Source organism: Balaenoptera ricei, chromosome 13 (assembly GCF_028023285.1).
Source record: "Balaenoptera ricei isolate mBalRic1 chromosome 13, mBalRic1.hap2, whole genome shotgun sequence".
NCBI lineage: Eukaryota > Metazoa > Chordata > Mammalia > Artiodactyla > Balaenopteridae > Balaenoptera > Balaenoptera ricei.
In genome coordinates, this window is record NC_082651.1 from 16,380,362 (window position 1) to 16,400,564 (window position 20,203).

The following is a 20,203-nucleotide window of genomic DNA, read 5'->3' on the forward strand; positions in this document are numbered from 1 at the left end:
AACCTAATGTTAGCTTTCATTTCCTTTTCCACCTCCTAAGAAAGGCTCTGTGCTTTCACAAGCCTCAGGGTTTGGTCTGTGTCAGGTCCCAAGTCTCCGATCGGACGGGCCGCTGGCTGGTTTCAGCTGCTGGCAGCTGTGTGACAATCCAGCATCTCAAGCTTATTGCTCACCAGATGTAGCTGTTTGAATTCAGCTCAGTTTGCTTCTTGCTCTGGGGCTGTTCCCGTTGTCAACGCTTCCTGCTCTGATGGGGAAAGTCCCCTTTAAAGCCACGTGCTTAAAACTGAAACCAAAGTGTAAAGGCCACCACAAGGGCGGGGTCTCAAGTACCTCTTAAATCCTCGCTGATGTCCTCCTTTTGTAGGACGTTCAAGGCCAAGGTGGCTCAAGGAACCCAGCTCCTGGTAATTTCTAAATCTAGACTTGTTTTCCCCCCAGGGAGAGATTTTGTCCCTTGCCTCTCTCGCCACCAAGCCTTTTCTTTTCTGATTCACATTTTAAATTTAGCCAAGAATTGCAGAACGGTTTTTAAAGGCAGAAACCAGCCACAGGGTGATCCCCCTGCCCCCTCAAACCAAAGAGCTGACTCCCTCATTGCCCTTAGACACCTTAAGCAGGGGGTTGGGGTGTACCTTAGGGACCAGGCAGGTAAAGCAAGTGTGAGTACCTACCGGGAGTCAGGTAGGAGTGGGGTGCTGTAGAAGCCGTGAGATCCATGCCTTATACAGGAGGCAGGTGCTACCCTGGTCCAGCCCATATAGGTACATGGGATTTTTTTTTTTGAGGGGTGGAGGCACATGAGACTTTGATATGAAATTTCATGCATCTTTGAAACATTACGAGTGTCCCAATTCAGCGTAGGCCTCCTGAGCACATCCTCTTCCCTAGGAAAGCAGCTGTATTTCTGCCGGCTTTCTCAGGCACCCCTCAGCAGGAAGCCTTTCGTCTGGGACTGCCTTAGGATGGTTGCATGATACTTCATCTTTGGCTTGGTCCTTACAGGCTGCTAGAACAAACTACCACAGACTGGGTAGCTTATAAACCATGGAAACTTCTCTCTCACCATTCTGGAGGCTGGGAAGTACAAGTTCACGGAGTCGGCAGATTCAGTGTCTATTGAGGGCCTGCTTCCTGGTTCATAGACGGCTGTATTCTCGCAGTGTCCTGACATGGAGGAAGGGGCTAGGGCGCTCTGTGGGGTTTCTTTTATAAGGCACTAATCTCATTCATGAAGGCGCCACTCTCATAACTCAATGACCTCCCAAACGCCCCCACCTGCTAATACCATCACCTTGGGAATTAGGATTTCAACATATGAATTTTTGGGGGGACACAAACATTCAGACCACAGCAACCTTGTACCAGACAAGACCCCCAGGCCCTGTGGAACCAAAGACTGTTTGATGAATATGGCGTCTCAAGGAGAGGTCAGCCCTGTATTTGAATAGTTTTAACATTTGTTTTGGTTGTTTTTACTATTTAATCTGTGTCTCTACCATCAAGCATTTCAAATTTAAAATTGCTTATGCCTTTATAGATTGCTTTTCCCCCCATTAACTGCTTTTGGTAACAGTTGTGTTGAGACAGACTTCACATATGCTCCAATTTACCCGTTTAGATTGTACAACTCGTGGCTTTTAATACATTCACAGAGTTGTGCAACCACCACTACAATCAGAACATTTTCACCATCCCCAAAAGAAACCCAGCCAGCAGCAACTACACATTTACTCCCCAGGCCCAGGCACCGCTTTCATTTTCTATGGACTTGTGTATTCTGTCATTTCATATAAATGGAATTATGCCATATATAGCCTTTGTGTCCGTCCTTTCACTTAGCATAATGTCTTCAAGGTTCACCAATGTTTTAGCATGTATCAGTACTCTGTTCCTTTTTATTGCTAAATAACAGTTCATTGTACAGATATATTACATTTTATCTATTCATCAGTTGATGGACATTTGGTTTGTTTCTACTTTTTTAAAAATAATTTTATTTATTTTTGGCTGCAGTGGGGTCTTCGTTGCTGTGCGTGGGCTTTCTCTAGTGGTGAGCAGGGGCTACTCTTCGTTGTGGTGCGCGGGCTTCTCATTGCGGTGGCTTCTCTTGTTGCGGAGCACAGGCTCTAGGCGCGTGGGCTTCAGTAGTTGCAGCATGTGGGCTTAGTAGTTGTGGCACGTGGGCCCTAGAGCATGCAGGCTTCAGTAGTTGTGGCACATGGGCTTAATTGCTCCGCGGCATGTGGGATCTTCCTGGACCAGGGATTGAACCCATGTCCCCTGCATTAGCAGGCAGATTCTTAACTACTGCATTACCAGGGAAGTCCCTGTTTCTACTTTTTGACTATTGTGAATAGTACTGCTGTGAATATTCATGTACACATTTTTTTATTGTGGCAAAATATGAATAATATAAAATTTACCAGGGAATTCCCTGGTGATCCAGTGGTTTGGACTCTGTGCTTTCACTGCTGAAGGCCTGGGTTCAATCCCTCGTCGGGGAACTAAGATCCCATAAGCCGCCTGGCCAAAAAAAAAAAAAAGTTACCATATTAACCATTATAAAATTATTGTAGAATACTTTATTAAGTGTATAAAATAATTTGCTTACATTTATAGAACTATATTTGTTTCATTTCCCTTCTTTTTAAAACTTTTGGTAATTATTTTTAAAATTATGGTAAAATAGACATAAACATAAAATTTCTAAGTGTACGGTTCAGGAGCATGAAGTACTTTCACATTGTTGTACAACCACTATCACTACCTATGTCCAGAACTTTTTTTATCTTCCCCAATTGAAACTCTACCCATTAAACAATAACTCCCCATTCTTCCCTCCCCCAAGCCCTTGGCAACCATCATTCTACTTTCTGTCTCTGTGAATTTGCCTATTCTTAGTACCTCATATAAGTAGAATCATGCAATATTTATTCTTTGGTGACTGACATTTTATTTAGCATAATGTCTTCAAGCTTCGCTCATGTTGTAGCATGTATCAGAATTTCATGCCTTTTTTTTTTCATGATAATTGGCTTTATTAATGTAGAACAATTAATGCTAGCCATAAAAGTATATAATTAAATGTGTTATTATTACAAGTTAAAATTTATTCTGTTCCCTGTATTGCCATTTAATTGGAAAAAACAACAGCCAAAACTTGTCAGCCTTACAGTCCATTTGAAACTGATTCAATTGAAAGCAATTACGTTGTTCAAGAATGACAATATAAAAGAAAAGTATAGACTGGAATGTATTACATTTTGGCCCAACAAAGAGGTTTGATTCATTCTGGCTCATAAAGCACGCTGATGGTGTTTATGATTTTGAAAATTCACTGAAACTTTTTGCCTGAATTGAATCCTTTGTGATGCATTTTCTTGAGTTCTACCCATGACTGCCACAGTAACAGTCCTGGGATCAGAACCCAAACACCATTGAAAAATACCAGATAGACCCAAAAGTAGAGCCAATTGTTGGTGTTGAGGTTGGGGCTTCCCATAAGCCAGTCTGGGCAGAAGGTCATCCACCCGCCATACAATTCACACACGCACAGGGTGATCTGTATGAAATGCCGATAATGTTTCTCTTTGACGATGGCATAAATGAGAACCAATGCCAGAAACCCACCCAGAACGACAGTCAGAATTTCCAAAGACACAATGGTTGGATCCAAATAAAGCCATCTTGCGTCAGCTTTGCCATATTCTTTCCACAATGAAGCGATCAAGGCATCAGAATCTGTGATGTTTCCTACCAAAGACAAGTAGACAAAAGGGCCTTCCAGTGCGAAGTGCACCAGGGCGTCGAAGCAGAGCCAGGCTAGCGCCCCGCGGTCCGCAGCCCCTGCGCCAGGCGCAGGCCCAGTGCGCAGCCCACAGCCAGCAGCGCGGCGCACAGCAGCAGCGGGCCTCCAGCCGCGGCACCCAGCTCTCATGCCTTTTTAAGGCTGAATAATGTTCCATTGTATGTGTATGCCACATTTTGTTTATCCATTCATTGTGTATGAGTTTATATGTGGACATGTATTTCTTTTTCCCTAGGGAATATACCTGGGGGTGGGATTGCTGGGTATTATGGTCACTCTATATTTAACCTTTTGAGGAACTGCTAGACTATTTTCTAAAGTGACTGCACCATTACACATCCTTGTCAACACTTGTTATTATCTGTTTTTTTGATTATAGCCAGCTTAGTGGGTATTCTATTTACTTTTGTAAACATTTGGGATAGATAGAAAACCACAAATGAGAAAATAAGAGCCACCCATAATCCTATCATCCTACTGGAGGTACCCACTTTTAACTTTTTGGTCTTAATTTTTCCATTAACATATATATATACACATATATATAAAATCATACTGTATACATTCACTTTGTAATCTTTTAAAATTTGACTTACCAATAAATGGCATTTTTTCTATGTCCTTAAGCATTATTCTACAATAATTCTAAAATGTAATTAATTCAGTGAAGTTTCATTTTTAGTTGTATTCCTTCCTATTTGGGGAGCATCTCCCAATGTACGTACTTTGATAGGAAGCAAGGTAGAAGCTGAAAGGTGGCCAGATGCTTTGCCCCCGGCAACTGGGGTGCTGCCATGTGACAGGCTCAGCCAATCCAGAGCTTCCCCCAAGTAGAAAAATCTGGAAGGACTGACCCAAAGATGGTGGACAAGTAGGGACTATTCTCAGTAGCCATGGCAGTGGAGTACAGACTGCAGTTTCAAGTAAGTTGACTGAGATCTCAGAGCTAGTAACTAGCAGGCCTATCTGACTCTAGACCTTGAACTTGGAACCACCACCCAATTTAAAGCTTTTATTGATATTTCTACTGCCTTTGACTCTGCTGCAGGAACTACAGAAGCAAAGCTAAGGCTCTAGCTAGGGTGCTCCCCACCAATGGTGGTGACTTTTTGTTATATTTTTAATGTTATATGTTTTTTAAAAAAATATTTATTTATTTATTTAGCTGCTCCAGGTCTTAGTGGTGGCACGTGGGATTTTTAGTTGTGGCATGCGAATTCTTAGTTGCGGCATGTGGGATCTAGTTCCCTGACCAGGGGTTGAACCCATGTCCCCTGCATTGGGAGTGCAGTGTCTTAGCCACTGGACCACCAGGGAAGTCCCTTCAATGTTATACGTTGACATGACAGTTGTTAAGAATATGATAACAGGCGTTAGAGAGAGAATGAAAAATCAAGGCTAGGGGCTGGCGTTTTTGTGGCTTCCATTGCTATCCTGTAGACCAGTGCCTTCCCCAGGTCTGCCCCCCAGAAGTTAGAACTTGGTTCCTTCCTCTGCCCACAAAGTAGCACCACCAGGATAGCCAGCAGCAATAGGAGCAAAGCAGTTAGAGCCTCCGGGGGGTGGGGTGGCCTGAGAACTGTTTTCTACCCTCCCTCTTTTCCCTTCTTTATAACATTCTTCCTAATGATCTGGGCCAGCTTTGGAATGGAAGCTCAGCCTCTGCTGCAGAGGACAGAAAGACCAGCTTTCTGTCACAGATGAAGAGATGGCTCTGTCACACTGAAGTAGATAGAAGGGGTCCCAGCTGGCAGAACTGTCATCAGAAAGAAGGCCCCACAGTTCAATGAATCTAAAACTCAATCTGTGATTTCTGGTAGAAGTTCCCCAGCTCTTGACTGGTTTAAAAACTGACATTCTAAGCCAGGGGTTGGCATACTATGGCTTGCTGGCCAAATCCAGTCTGTCACCTGTTTTTATAGGACCTGCAAGGCTAGAATGGTTTTTACATTTTTAAATGGTTGAAAAACATCAAAGGAAGAATAATGTTGCAGGACTTGCGAAAATTATATGTAATTTAAATATCAGCATTTGTAAATACTGTTTTATGGGAACATAGCCACACTTGTTTCTTTACGTATTGTCTGTGGCTGCTTTTGCCCTATAGCAGCAGAGGTGAGTAGTTGCGACAGAGATCATATGGCCTGCAGAGCCTATCTGCTGTCTGTCCCTTGATGGGAAAAGGTTGCTGACCCCTGACCTACACAATCAAGTCACCCTTCCATGCCATCTTGCAGTTTTGCAAACACCTCATGGGTAGAGAGGGGCACTAGGAGGCAGCATTGCTCAAAGCTGGGCAATGGTTCTCTGCGTGACTGAATGAGTGTTTATTTTGGCCAAGTCAGGTGTCAGATTTCAGCTTCCTTTATACATTTTTGAAGAAAACCATTTTGGCCAGGTCATTTATTTATCATTTAATTTTTTTCATTTTTAAAGTCTTTATTGAATTTGTTACGATATTGCTTCTGTTTCATGTTTTGGTTTTTTGGCTGCGAGGCATGTGGGATCTTAGCTCCCTGACGAGGGATCGAACCTGCACCCCCTGCATTGGAAGGCGAAGTCTTAACCACTGGACCAGCAGGGAAGTCCCTGGCCAGGTCATTTAGAGTAGAACTTTGCGGTCTCTTTTGCCTGTGCACTTACAGGAATGTAAAACTATTTTCTGAGGAGAATCCTGGCCCTTCCAGAAGGTACTGCCTTGCAAAAGAGGTAGGTCACCTTTGTGCTTCTCCTGTGGCTGCTGGTCAGTGCCCGGAAATCCTAGGATTAGTCTCCTTAGTGGTGTGTGTTTTCTTCCAACTTTGTAGAAATGTGGCAGCAGGCTACATTTGCTTTAGCTTTACTGCCCATTCCCTGTATTCTCCAAACCACCGTCACCACCGCCATAGTCCCCACCATCACCCCTAGCATAACCACCACCCCTGCCATTACCTGCATCACCACCATCACTATCACCAGCACTACCCCCACCAACACCATTACTATTACCAATATCACAACCAACACCAACACCAACCCCACCATTACCACCATCACCACCACCACCATCACCACCATGATCACTTTGTAATTCCATATGTCTAGAAGAGACTTAACTGAAGGATTGGAGTAACTAAACAACTGAAGAGAATTAATGTTGGTCATGTCCTAGTGCAGCTAAGGGAATAGTCACCAGTGCATCCCCATGGATCTGAGAGGGGCCAGTGGAGTTCTACTAGGAACATCCCTTCTATGCAGGCTTACTGGTGTGTCCTGAGCTAAGTAAACTAGAAAACTGTAAGGTCTATCACACAATGGCATATCACTCTGACAATGCGTAGGGACTTGTTTCTTAGCATGTAATCCAGTGCACTGAGCTATAAGCTCTGTTACATTATGTAAAGGCTCAGTTAAATTCTTACCCTGGGACCTTCCTCCTTTGGTTTCACTTTTTGAGTTTCTAATAAAACGCACACAAGTCACCTTCATGAGAAATTCCAATATAGAGGTTTTTCTGATTTTAGGACTAAGAACAGTTATACTTCTTCGGATCCAGGAGTTTGCCTTCATCTCACAGACATTGTGGATTGTGTAACTAATCAGATATTCCTTTCGCACAGGCTGCTAGGAAGCCTGGAGCATAATATAAGGCCCACCTAGCAAGCACTGAGTTCCTTAAGCTCCGAATTATTGAGTCCCATTCTTAGCTTTACTTTGTCTCCATCATATTTTTGCCTCAGTTTTCATCTCTCTTTGGTTATAAGCCTGTAAACTGCTTTAAACCCTTTCTGGAAAAAGACGAAGGTTAGATGAGTAGATGCATATCATATAACTTTCCCCTCATAGGTAAATTGAAGAGTCTGAGTTGCAAACAGCTGGGAGATCCCCGAATCTTGCACAATGAAACCAAGGCTGTCTGCGTGGATACGTGATTCTAATCTCCTGACAATAATTGTTGCTTATCTCGGCATTTATAGCAGTGGAAGCCTTCATTTATTTAACACATATATATTGAGTACCTGCTATGTGCTAGTCAATGTTCTCAGTGCTGGGGAAACAGCAATGAGCAAAAGTGAAAACTCTCTGCCCTCACTGACCTTGCATTCTACTGGTGTGATGGAAAATTCTCTGAGAATGGAATTCCACCTCTACCACTTAATATTTGGGTGTCTTGTGGGGAAAATCACTTAACCTTTCTGGGTCACAGTTTTCTCATTAGAAAATTGGGGATGACGTCTAACTCGTAGTACTATAGTAAGAGTAAATAATGTATGTAAATGTCATTAAATGAGACCCACATGATGGGAGGCAGTAAACCACAGTCCTTACCAGCATGGCCTCTGGTGTTGGATTCCTGTGTGTGTGGCCTTGCTTAACACATTGTTTAACCTCTCTGTGCCCATGGTCCTTAACTTAAAAAATTGGGATGATAATGGCACCTCTCTCATAGGATTGTGAGGACTAAAAGGGTTAATAAATGGAAAACCTAGTACATAGTAATCACTCAATAAAAGTTAACCATTCTCCATTACATTAAAGGGTTTAGCCCTGTATCTCAGGTTTCTCTGTCTTTCCATCCTCTAAAAAAGACAGTAAATATAATTATTACACATATATATAGATAATATATAATCATTATCTATACATATAATGATATGTAAGTATATACAATTATTATATAATCATCCAATCAGGGCTGTATACAGGGTAAGAAAAGATAATTAAGGCACATTTCAAGTTCCAGGTGTGAAAGGGAGGTTTGGAATGGGCATGGGATCTGGTGGGATGGAGGGTAGGTAGAGCTGTCCACACTGCAAAGCTTCTGTGTATGGTAGCAATCTGTTCAGATCATCCTTGTTACCAAAGGCAGCAAAGATATTTAACTAATTTTTCTTCTCCACTCTATTTGCATATCAGAAATGTCATTTGGAAGAACTGCTGCTCCTGGGTAGATTGTGTTACCCAGGAAGGCATTTCAGATGCTGGTTTAACATGCACCTCTGAATGTATTGCTACATACCCTGTTTTAAGGGAGAAAGCATGCTGTGTTTGAAAAAAAATTTTTTTCTTCTTTAAGGCATTCTTTGAAAGCTATGATGGATGCCTTTGATGAGAAAAGAGTGCTAAAAGAGCAGTAAATGAGAGAGAGCATCTTTACTCTGGAGGCTGAAGCAAGGAAGGTTTATCTAGTCTTTGTGTGAGTGAATCCTAACCCACAAACTCAGGTGCGTAAGACATGTAATCTTCTGTATTTAAAGAACTCAACCTAACTTCTATTTTTCAGTCAGAGTTTCCTCGATTAATTGTTAGTCTGATTTTTGAGGAACGTGGAGGGGATCACGGCATCAGGTGGGGATTTGGGATGAGCAGGGAGTCCATCCTTGCTGTTGTCTGTCAGGCTGGTGCACACTGTGGTGGACGCTGTCCTTCTGGTCCATCAAGGTCACTGCTGTGTCATTGCTTCTTCTGACTGAGGGTTCCCACAGTTCTGGTTCTATCACAGCTCCTGCGAGGGAGAAATCTGGCCGTGCTTCCTCAGGCTCCAGCCTGGGAAGTCAGGGTCCCGAGGCTGTCTTGGACCTCTTCCCCCTGTGTGTTCCTGTCATTGTGGGCACGAGGGAGCCCCAGAGGCCCTCCCTCCCCAGGAAGGGAAGGGTAGGCCTCTTTGCCCCTGGACCATCACCCATGCCTTTCTGGGTTCCTCTCACTATTCCCTCTTCTTGGCCTCTCCTGTAGCTTGGGGGACTACTATAGACTGAATGCTTGTGTACCCCTCAAATTCACATGTTGAATCCCTAACTCCCATGTGATGGTATTTGGAGGTGGGTCGTTGGGAGGTAATTAGAGTTTGATGAGGTCATGAGGGTGGGGCCCTCATGATGGGATTAGTGTCCTTATAAAAGAGAAGGAGACATGAGATCTTTCCCTCTCCCTGTGCACACACCAAGAGAAGGCCATGTGAGGACATAAGGAGAAGACTACCATCTGCAATCCAGGAAGAGGGCCCTCATCAGACATGGAATCTGCCAGCACCTTGATTTTGGACTTACCAGCTTCTAGAAGCATGAGAAATAGTGTTTGTTGTTTAAGCCACTCAGTCTATGATGTTTTGTTAAAGCTATCTGGATGGAGATATGGAGCTTCTCAGGCCTTTTTCACCCTCCTGCTTCCCCTTCAGCTCTTCTCTCTCACTCCAGCACATTTTTCCCCTCCTCCTTCATGGGAAAACCTTACCTAATGGATAGAATAGTCTTCTAAATCATCTTTGGAATTTTGAAATCTTAAAGCCAAGACTCAGACTCTTTTCTTCTTCGTTCCTCTATAATAGCCTTGCCATTAACCAGTGGAAGGGGGAGACTCTTGTTCTAGCTGCCCAGTTAGGGAGGATCATGGGGTAGCAGGAAATCACAGGCAAAAACATTTGTGCTCACTTATATTGCAATGCTATCTATCAATTAAAGCTTCATATATTTTTTAAATTAAGGTCTTCCCTGGTAGTCCAGCGGTTAAGACTCCGCACTCCCAATGCAGGGGGCCCGGGTTTGATTCCTGGTCAGGGAACTAGATCCTGCATGCCACAACTAAGAGCCCACATGCCGCAACTAAAGATCCCACACGCCACAACAGCGGCAACGAAGATCTCACGTGCCACAACTAAGACCCGGCGCAGCCAAATAAATAAATGAATATTTAAAAAAATAAAATTAATAGATCATTTTTAGAACAGTTTTATATTTACAGAAAAAAGTGAGCAGATAGTAAAGAGAGTTCCCACAAGACCAACTTCCTACACAGTTTCTCCTGTTACTAACATCTTGCATTAGTGTGATGCATTTGCTACAATTAAAGAGCCAATATTTTTTTTTTTTTTTTTAAATTTATTTATTTATTTATTTTTGGCTGTGTTGGGTCTTCGTTCCTGTGCGAGGGCTTTCTCTAGCTGCGGCAAGTGGGGGCCACCCTTCATCGCGGTGCGCGGGCCTCTCACCGTCGCGGCCTCTCCTGTTGCGGAGCACAGGCTCCAGACGCGCAGGCTCAGTAATTGTGGCTCACGGGCCTAGTTGCTCCGCGGCATGTGGGATCCTCCCAGACCAGGGCTCGAACCCGTGTCCCCTCCATTGGCAGGCAGATTCTCAACCACTGCGCCACCAGGGAAGCCCCAAGAGCCAATATTTTTGATACATTATTATTAGCTAAAGTCTCTAGTTTACATTAAGGTTTGCTCTTTGTGTCTATAGTTCTATAGGTTTTGATAAATACATAATGTCTTGTATCTACCCTTAAAGCATCATATAGAATAGTTTCACCACCCTAAAAACTCCTGTGCTTAACCTTTTCATCCCCTACCTCCCAGCCCCCAGCAACCACTGATCTTTTTACCACCTCTAATAGTTTTGCCTTTTCCAGAATGTCAGATAGTTGGAATCATACAGCCTTTTCAGATTGGGTTCTTTCATTTAGTAATATGCATTTCAGATTCCTCCATGACTTGATAGCTCATTTCTTTTTATCACTTAATAATATTCCATTGATTGCTTCCAAGTTTTTGGCAATTATAAATAAAACTGCCATAAACATTTATGTGCAGCTTTTTGCATACAGAGAAGTTTTCAACTCAACTGAGTGAATACCTAAGGCTGTGATTGCTGAATTCCCTGGTAAGACTATGTTTAGTTTTATAAGAAACTGCCAAACTGTTTTCCAATGTGGCTGTACCATTTTGCATTCCTACCAGCAATCAGTGAGAGTTCCTGTTGCTCCATATCCTCACCAGCATTTGATATTGTCAGGTTTATTTCTTATTAAAAAAATTTTTTTAGCCATTCTCATACATGTGGGGTGCTCTCTCAGTGTTGTTTAAATTTGAAGTTCCCTAATAACATATGATGTTCAACATCTTTTCATATATTTATTTGCCATCTGTATACCTTCTTTGATGCGGTATGTTTAGATCTTTTGTCCAATTTCTAATGGGTTGTTTGTTTTCTTACTGTTGATTTTCAAAGATTTTTGGTATATTTGAATACAAGTCCTTTATTAGATATGTGTTTTACAAATATATTCTTCTAGTCTGTGGCTTGTCTTTCATTCTCTTGACAGTGCCTTTCACAGAGCAGAATATTTTAACATCAGTGAAGTCCAACTTATCATTTTATTTCTTTCATGAGTTGTGCTTTTGGTGTTGTATCTAGAAAGTCATCACTGTTTCCAAGATCATCTAGGTTTTCTCCTACATTATCTTCTAGAAGTTTTATAGTTTTGCATTTTACCTTTAGATCTATTATACATTTTGAGTTAATTTTTGTGAAAGGTGTAAGGTCTGTGTCTAGATTATTATTATTTATATATATGCATGTCTATTAATTCTAGTACCATTTGTTGAAAAGACTGTCTTTTCTCCACTGAACTGCTTTGCTCCTTTGTCAGTTGACTATATTTGTGAGGGTCTATTTCTGGGTTCTCAGTTCTGTTCCATTGATCTATTTGTCTGTTCTTTTGCCAATACCACACACTGCCTTGATAATTGAAGCTTTACAGTAAGTCTCGAAGTCGGATAGTGTCAGTCCTCTGACTTTCTTCCTCCTCTTTAGTATTGTGTTGACTATGCTGAGTCTTTTGCCTTTCCATATAAACTTCTGAATCAGTTTGTAGATATCCACAAAACAACTTGCTAGGATTTCGATTAGGATTGCCTTGAATCTACAGATCAATTTGGGAAGAACTGACACCTTAACAATATTAAATGTTATCCGTGAACGTATCTCTCCATTTATTCAGATCTTCTTTGATTTCTTTAGAGTTTTATAGTTTTCCTCAAATGGATCCTGTGCATATTTTGTTAGACATATTCCTAAGTATTAATATTTATCTTTTGGGGGTGCTAATGTAAATAGTATTGTGTTTTTAATTTCAAATTCCAGTGGTTTGTGGTAGTATGTAGGAAAGTAATAGACTTTTGTATATTTACCTTCTATCCTGCAACCTTACTATAATGCTTATTAGTTCCAGGAATATTTTGTTGTTATTGATTCCTTGGGCACCTAAACATTCATGTCATTTGTAAGCAAAGATAGTTTTATCTTTTCCTTCCCAATTCATATACCCTTCCCCCTCTTTTTCTTATTTTATTGCACAAGCTAGGACCTCCAGTATTATGTTCAATAAGATTGATGAGAACAGATATCTTTTCTTTGTTTTTGACTTTAGGGGGAAAGCATCTAGTTTTTCACCATTATGTATGATGTTAGCTGTAGGTTTTTTGTAGATATTCTTTATCAACTTGAGGAAGTTCCCCTCTAGTCCTAGTTTGCTGATTGGGTGTTCATTTATTATGAATTGTTGTTGGATTTTGTCAAATGCACTTTCTGCATCCATCAATATGATCATAAGATTTTTCTTCTTTATCTTGTTGATATGTTAGATTACATTAATTGATTTTGAATGTTGAATCAGCCTTGCATACCTGGAATAAATCCCACTTAGTCATGGTGTATAATTCTTTTTAAGCATTGTTTGATTGGATTTGCTAATGTTTTGATGAGGATTATTGCATCTATGTTCATGAGAGATATTGATCTGTAGTTGTCCTTTCCTATAATATCTTTATCTGATTTTGGTGATAGGGTAAGGCTGGCCTCATTCAATGAGTTAGGAAGTTGTTCTAAAATGTGTTCTCAGGATTTGTTTTAATCAGGTATGGTAAGGTGACAGACACGAGGACAACCACTTTTGAAAGAATAATTTATTACATACATTTCCTAAGAGAAGGAGGGCATGCCACTACAGGCAGGGGCATGTGAGGAAGCACCAAGGTTGGTCAGGAGGCAGAGGGAGCAAGGAAGTCTGGGGCAGAGCCTTTATTGTGTTTTCCATGGAAAAGGCAAGGCAGGTAAGGGAAACAGCTTAGGACTGGCTAGTTTGAATATTTCTGGTGGGCTTTGGGACATCAGGGCTGTTCCTAGTTGTCTGGTACTTGACCCTGGATTGATTTAGGGCAGGAGAAATATTGTCTTTATTTGTGAGAGTTAGATAAAGGGTAAGGGCTCTGGATTGAAGAGGAGATGTAAATAACTTTGCCTATGACTAATGGATGACAAATAGATAAATACAAAGTCTAAGAAAACATAGATCAGAAGTGTCCTCTCTGCTTCTATTTTCTGGAAGAGACTGTAGAGAATTGATATTATTTCAAAAAATGTCTGGAAGCCTTCACCAATGAAACTATCTCAGTTTGGTACTTTCTTTTTGGGGACATTATTAATTATTGACTCAGTTTCTTTAATAGGTGTAAACCTATTTGGATTATCTATTTCTCCTTGTGTGGATTTTGGTAGTTTGTGTCTTTCAAGGAACTGGTCCATTTTCATCTAGGTTATCAAATTTGTGGGTATAGAGTTGTTCATTATATTCCTTTATTATCCTTACAGTGTCTTTGGGATCAGTAGTGATGACCCCTCTTTTATTTCTATTATTAGTGATCTGTGTCTTTTCTCTTTTTTTTTCTTGCTTAGCCTGGCTAGAGGTTTATCCATTTATTGGTCTTTGCAAAGAAACAGCTTTTGGCTCATTGATTTTTCTCTACTGATTTCCTGTTTTCAGTTTCATTGATTTCTGCTCTAATTTTTATTATTTCTTTTCTTCTCTTTGCTTTAGGCTTATATTGCTCTTCTTTCTCTAGATTCATAATATGAAGCTTAGATTGTTTATTCTTAGATCTTTCTCCTTTTCTATTATATGCATTAAATTTCCCTTTAAGCACTGCTTTCATTGCATCCCACAAATTTTGATAAGTTGTACTTTCATTTTCATTTAGTTCAAAATATTTAAAAATTTCTCTTGTGACTTCTTCTTTGACTTGTGTTATTTAGAAGTGTGCTGTTTAATCTCCAAATATTTTGGGATTTTCCAGCAATTTTTCTGTTACTGATTTCTAGTGTGATTCCACTGTGGTTTGAAAGCATACTTTGTATAATTTAAATTCTTTTAAATCCATTGAGGAGTGTCTTATGGCCCAGCTATGGTCTAACTTGGTGAATGTTTCATGTGAGTCTGAAAAGAAAGTGTGTTCTATTGTTGGATGAACTATTCTATAAATGTCAATTAGATCCAGTTGATTGATGGTGCTGTTCAGGTCAAATATATCCTTATGATTTTCTTTTTTTTTTTAAGATTTATTTATTTATTATTTATTTATTTAATTTATTTTTGGCTGCTTCAGGGTCTTAGTTGTGGCATGCGGGATCTTCATTGAGGCAAGCGGGATCTTTCATTGCCGCACGGGCTCTTCATTGTGGTGCGCAGGCTTCTCTCTAGTTGTGGTGTGCAGGTTTTCTCTCTCTAGTTGAGATGTGGGAGGTCAGTAGTTGTGGCACGCAGGCTTAGTTGCCCCCTGCCCCCCAGCATGTGGGATCTTAGTTCCCTGACCAGGGATTGAACCCGTGTCCCCTGCATTGTAAGGCGGATTCTTTACCATTGGACCACCAGGGAAGTCCCATATCCTTATGATTTTCTGCCAGATGGTTCTGTCAACTACTGACAGATGCTGAAGTCTCTAACTAAAGGAGTGAATTTGTCTATTTCTCATTGCAGTTCCGTCAGTTTTTGTCTCATGTATTTTAACACTCTGTTGTTAAGTGCATACAGATCAAGGATTGTTACATCCTCTTGGAGAATTGACCTCCTTATCATTACATAATGCCCTCTTTATCTCTGATATTTTCCTTGTTCTGAAGTCTGCTTGGTCAAATTAATATAACTTATTCTTGCTTCCTTTTGATTGGGTTTTGTATGTGTGTTTTTCTCCATCCTTTTACTCTGTGTCTTCATATTTAAAGTGTATTTCTTCTATACAACATATAATTGGGTCTCTTTTAAAATCTACTCTGACAGTCTCTGTTTTTTAATTGGTGTATTTTTACCATTCACATTTACACTGATTATTGACAAAGTGATATTAATATCTACCATGCTTGTAACTGTTTTCTATTCATGGCAATTGCTCTAAATTTATTTTTTTATTGTGGTAAAGTATACATAACATAAAATTTACCATTTTAACTGTTTTTAAGTGTATGATTAATTGGCATTAAGTACACTCACAGTGTTGTATAACCATCACCATTATCTATTTCCAGAACTGTTCACCATTGCAAACAGAAAATCTGTACCCATTAAAAAATAACTCCCCATTCCCCTCTCATCCTAGCCCCTGGTGAGCTCTATTTTACTTTCTGTCTCTATGAATTTGCCTATTCTAGCTACCTTATATAAATGGAATCATACAATATTCGTCTTTTTGTGTCTGGCTTAGTTCACTTAGCATAATGTTTTTGAGCTTCATCTATGTTGTAGCATGCATCAGAATTTCATTCCTTTTTAAGACTGAATAATAATCCATTGTATTGATATACCGTATTTTGTTTATCCATTCTTCTGTTGATGGATGGACATTTATTGTTTTGATAAAAGTTGTTTCCACTTTTGGCTATTGTGAATAATGCTGCTATGAACATCCTTATCTATGTATCTGTTCAAGTTCCTGCTTTTCTTTATTTCTTTTTTATCTTCCCTGCTTTTCCTGCCTTTTCTGGTTTTAGTTGAGTATTTTCTAAATTTTATTTTTCTCCTCTCAGCATATCAAGTATATTTCTTTTTTAGTAGTTATCCTAGAGTTTGCTGTATACATTTCCAATGAACTAGATGTATTTTAAAATAAGATTACACCACTTCATGAGTATCACAAGTAGTGCAGGTACCTTGTAAAAGAGCATTCCCAATTCCTCCCACTTGTCCCTTGTAAGATTGCTGTCATTAATTTCATTTACCCAGATGCTATAATTGCCAAATACATTGTTGCTATCATAACTTTGAACAATTATCAGTTAGATCAATTAAGAGTTAGAAAAAAGATTTTTAAACCTTTGTTTATTCCTTCTCTAACACTTCTTTTTTATTTTATTTTATTTAAAAAATGTTTTTATTGGAGTATAGTTGATTTACAATGTTGCATTACTTTCTAACACTTCTTTATGTAGATCTGATTTTCTGATTTTTATCATTTTTCTTCTCTCTGAAAAACTTAACATTTTTTGTTAAAATGAAAGGCAGGTCTATGAATGACAAATTCAGGTTTTGTCTGGGAAGTCTTTATTTCTCTTTCATTTGTGAGGAATAATTTTATCGGATACAGACATCTAGGTAGGTGTTTTTTTCATTCAACACTAAATATTTCACTCTATTCTCTTCTTGTTTACATGGTTTCTGATGAGAAATTGGATGTAATTCTTATCCTTATTCTTCTATAGGTAAGCTGTTTTTCTCCTTTGGCTTCTTTTAAGATTTTCTTGTTGTCTTTGGTTTTGCAGTTTGAACATATAACCAGATGTAGATCTTTTATTTATTATGTTTGGTATTCTCAAAGCTTCCTGGATCTGTGGTCTTAAGCAGTCATTAATTTTGAAAAATTCTCAGTTATTATTACTTTAGTTATTTCTCTAATCTGTTCTCTCTTCTTCTGGTGTTCCCATTACATGTATGATACATCTTTTGAAATTGTCCCACAGTACTTGGCTATTCTGTTCTTGTTTTTCTTTCTTTCTTTATATTTCAGTTTGTGAAGTTTCTATTGACATATCTTCAAGCTCACTGATTTGGCCATGTCCAATCTATTCATATGGCCATCAAAGGCATTCTTTTTTTTTTTTTTTTTTTTAATTTATCATCCTAAACATTTAAAAAAAAAATTTAATTTTGGCTGCATTGGATCTTTGTTGCTGCGCACGGGCTTCAGTAGTTGTGGTGTGTGGGCTTAGTGGCTCCGCGGCATATGAGATCTTCGCGGACCAAGGATCGAACACACACAATGTCCCCTGCATTGGCAGGGGACACAATGTCCCCTGCATTGGCAGGTGGATTCTTAACCAGTCCGCCACAAGGGAAGTCCCCCATCAAAGGCATTCTTCATTTCTGTTACTTGTTTTGTTTTGTTTTGTTTTTTGCCTGCACCATGCGACTTGTGGGATCTTGGTTCCCTGACCAGGGATTGAACCTACGCCCTTGACAGTGAAAGCACAAGTCCTAACCAGTGGACTGCCAGGGAAATTCCCTGTTACAGTGTTTTTTATTTCTAGCTTTTCCTTTTGATTCTTTCTAGAGTTTCCATCTCTCTGCTTCATTAACCATCTGTTCTTGCCTGTTGTCTACTTTTTCCATTAGAACCCTTACCATATTACTCATAGTTATTTTAAATTCCCTATCTGATAATTTCAAAATCTGTGTCATATCTGAATCTGATGTTTTCTTTGTTTCTTCAACTGTATTAAAAAAAAATCTTTTAGCATGCCTTATAGTTTTTGTTGAAAACTAGACATGATGTATCTGTGATAGAAACTGAGATAATTAAGCTTTCATGTGAAAGGTTTATGTTAATCTGGCTAGACGTAGCTGGGCTGTGTTTAGTGTATACTATAGCTGTAAGTGCCAGAGGCTTCAGTTTCCTGTAGTTACCTTATTTTTTTTTTTTCCTTCATTGTTGTCTTTAGTTTTCTGAGAACTCCTTTTAAAAAATTGTGGCAAAAAACCACATAACATAAAATTCCCTCTCTCAACAATTTCCAAGTATGTAGTACAATACCGTCAACCCCGTGCAGCTTGCCATGCAGATGATCCCCAGAACCTCCCCATCCGGAATGAAATCCAACATCCCCTGAACACCTACTCCCTGCCTCTCACTCCCCTCAGCCCCTAGCAACCACCGTTTTCTTTCTGTGTCTGTAAGTCTGACTGCTTTACATACCTCGTATAAGTTGAATCAGGCACTATTTGTCTTTCTGTGATGGGCTTATTTCACTTAGCATGATATCGTCAAGATTTATCCATGTTGTAGCATATGACGGGAATTCCTTCTTTATAAAGAATGGATAGGTATATTCCATCGTACGTATATACCTCATTTTCTTTATTCATTCACCTGTTGATGGACATTTAAGTTGCTTCCATCTCCAAGAACTCCTTCTTAAATACAGTCTTTATATTGCAACTATCTCAGTTGTAATCCACTGTTATTATACAGGAGTCCTGCTGAAGTGGTAGTAAGGTATTGGATTCTATAATCTTTTGATTATATCTCGGTTCTTTTGGGGGGTGGGGGAGGGGAGGACCTGAGTCCCTGGGCTGTGACTTTCAGAGGCACTTCCTTGACTTTTTTTCCTTCACCTTACTTGAGACAGGAAGGCTAGAGGGGGCTGGAGTTGCCTAATGCTCCCCCCATCCCCACCCCCAAGTCGGATAAAGCTCTGGCAGAGTAGTTGCCCTTAGTGGGCAGACATTTGTCATGGAGAATGATTTGGGCATATTTCACAATGGTTACATTTCCCCTCTCCCTACCTGAAACGTCAGGAGATTTTTCTTGGATCTTTACAGCGAGAACCAGATGGGATTCCTGGTGTCAAAAACTCATGAAAATGTGGAGCCCCTAAGACTGGACCCCCAGGGGTTTCTCATTCTCAATCTACTCCACACTTAGCCTCCAGGCATTAGTCAAAATAACTGTTAAGTTCCCTACCAGTTTCTGGCTCCAGCAGCGTCTGCTTGGCTTTGAGGATCTCTATTTCCCTTTCTCTCCATTTTTCATCATGGAGATTTGCCCTACCTCTTCAATTTTTTGACGGATCTAAGAAAAGTTGTTAGTTTTCAGTTTGTTTCACTTTCTTCTTGTTGTGAGGAAGGGGAGGACAATTTCCAAGCTGTTTACATGTTCTAGCTGAAACTGGAAGTCTTCATATTTTTTCATGAAAACATTCAAACATATTCAAAAGTACAGAGAATAGAAAAAGAATCCCCATGTACCCATTGCTCAGATTCAACACATATGAACATTTCCCCACATTTGTTTTCTCTACCTGTCCTCTCCTTTTCATTTTTCTTCTTTTAGTCTCTATTGAAGAAGTTTAAAGCAAATCCCGGACATCAGTCCATCCCTACATACATCAGAATGCAGCCCTAAAAAAAAAAAATCAGGTTTTTTTGGCTTGTTGTTGGTTGGTTTTGCTCATGTAACTCTGGCATTTTAGTATGTAGTTTTCTTGTTTCATTTTGCTGACAAATTTGATGGCTGAAGCATTTTCTTTAAAAAATTAAAGAAATTAATTTAATTAAAGAAATTTTTTCTATACAAAAGAATATTTCTGAAAACGTTTACTCAGAAAGCACTATTATTATACCTGGCAATTGCTTGTGAATTTAGGGGTTTATAAAAAATATGAGTTGAAGATTTGCTTGTCCTTGGACTTTGGACCAGTCTGGCATGTTTTTATTCTTTTTTATAGCATTTGTGCCACCTTGGGGTTGGGGTGGGGGGAAATCTGTATTTTATTTTTTTAAAATTTATTTATTTATTTTTGGCTGTGTTGGGTT

At 39.7% G+C, this 20,203-nt stretch overlaps 1 protein-coding gene across 1 annotated transcript; it reads right to left on the reverse strand.

Moving 5' to 3' along the window:
• Window positions 1-3,218: 3,218 nt before the first annotated feature.
• LOC132377323 (emopamil-binding protein-like) lies at window positions 3,219-6,868 on the reverse strand. The gene is given in 3 exon segments (XM_059943499.1): window positions 3,219-3,846; window positions 3,849-3,933; window positions 6,743-6,868. Coding segments are annotated over 3 exon segments (720 nt in total). The 3' UTR covers window positions 3,219-3,337.
• Window positions 6,869-20,203: the final 13,335 nt, after the last annotated feature.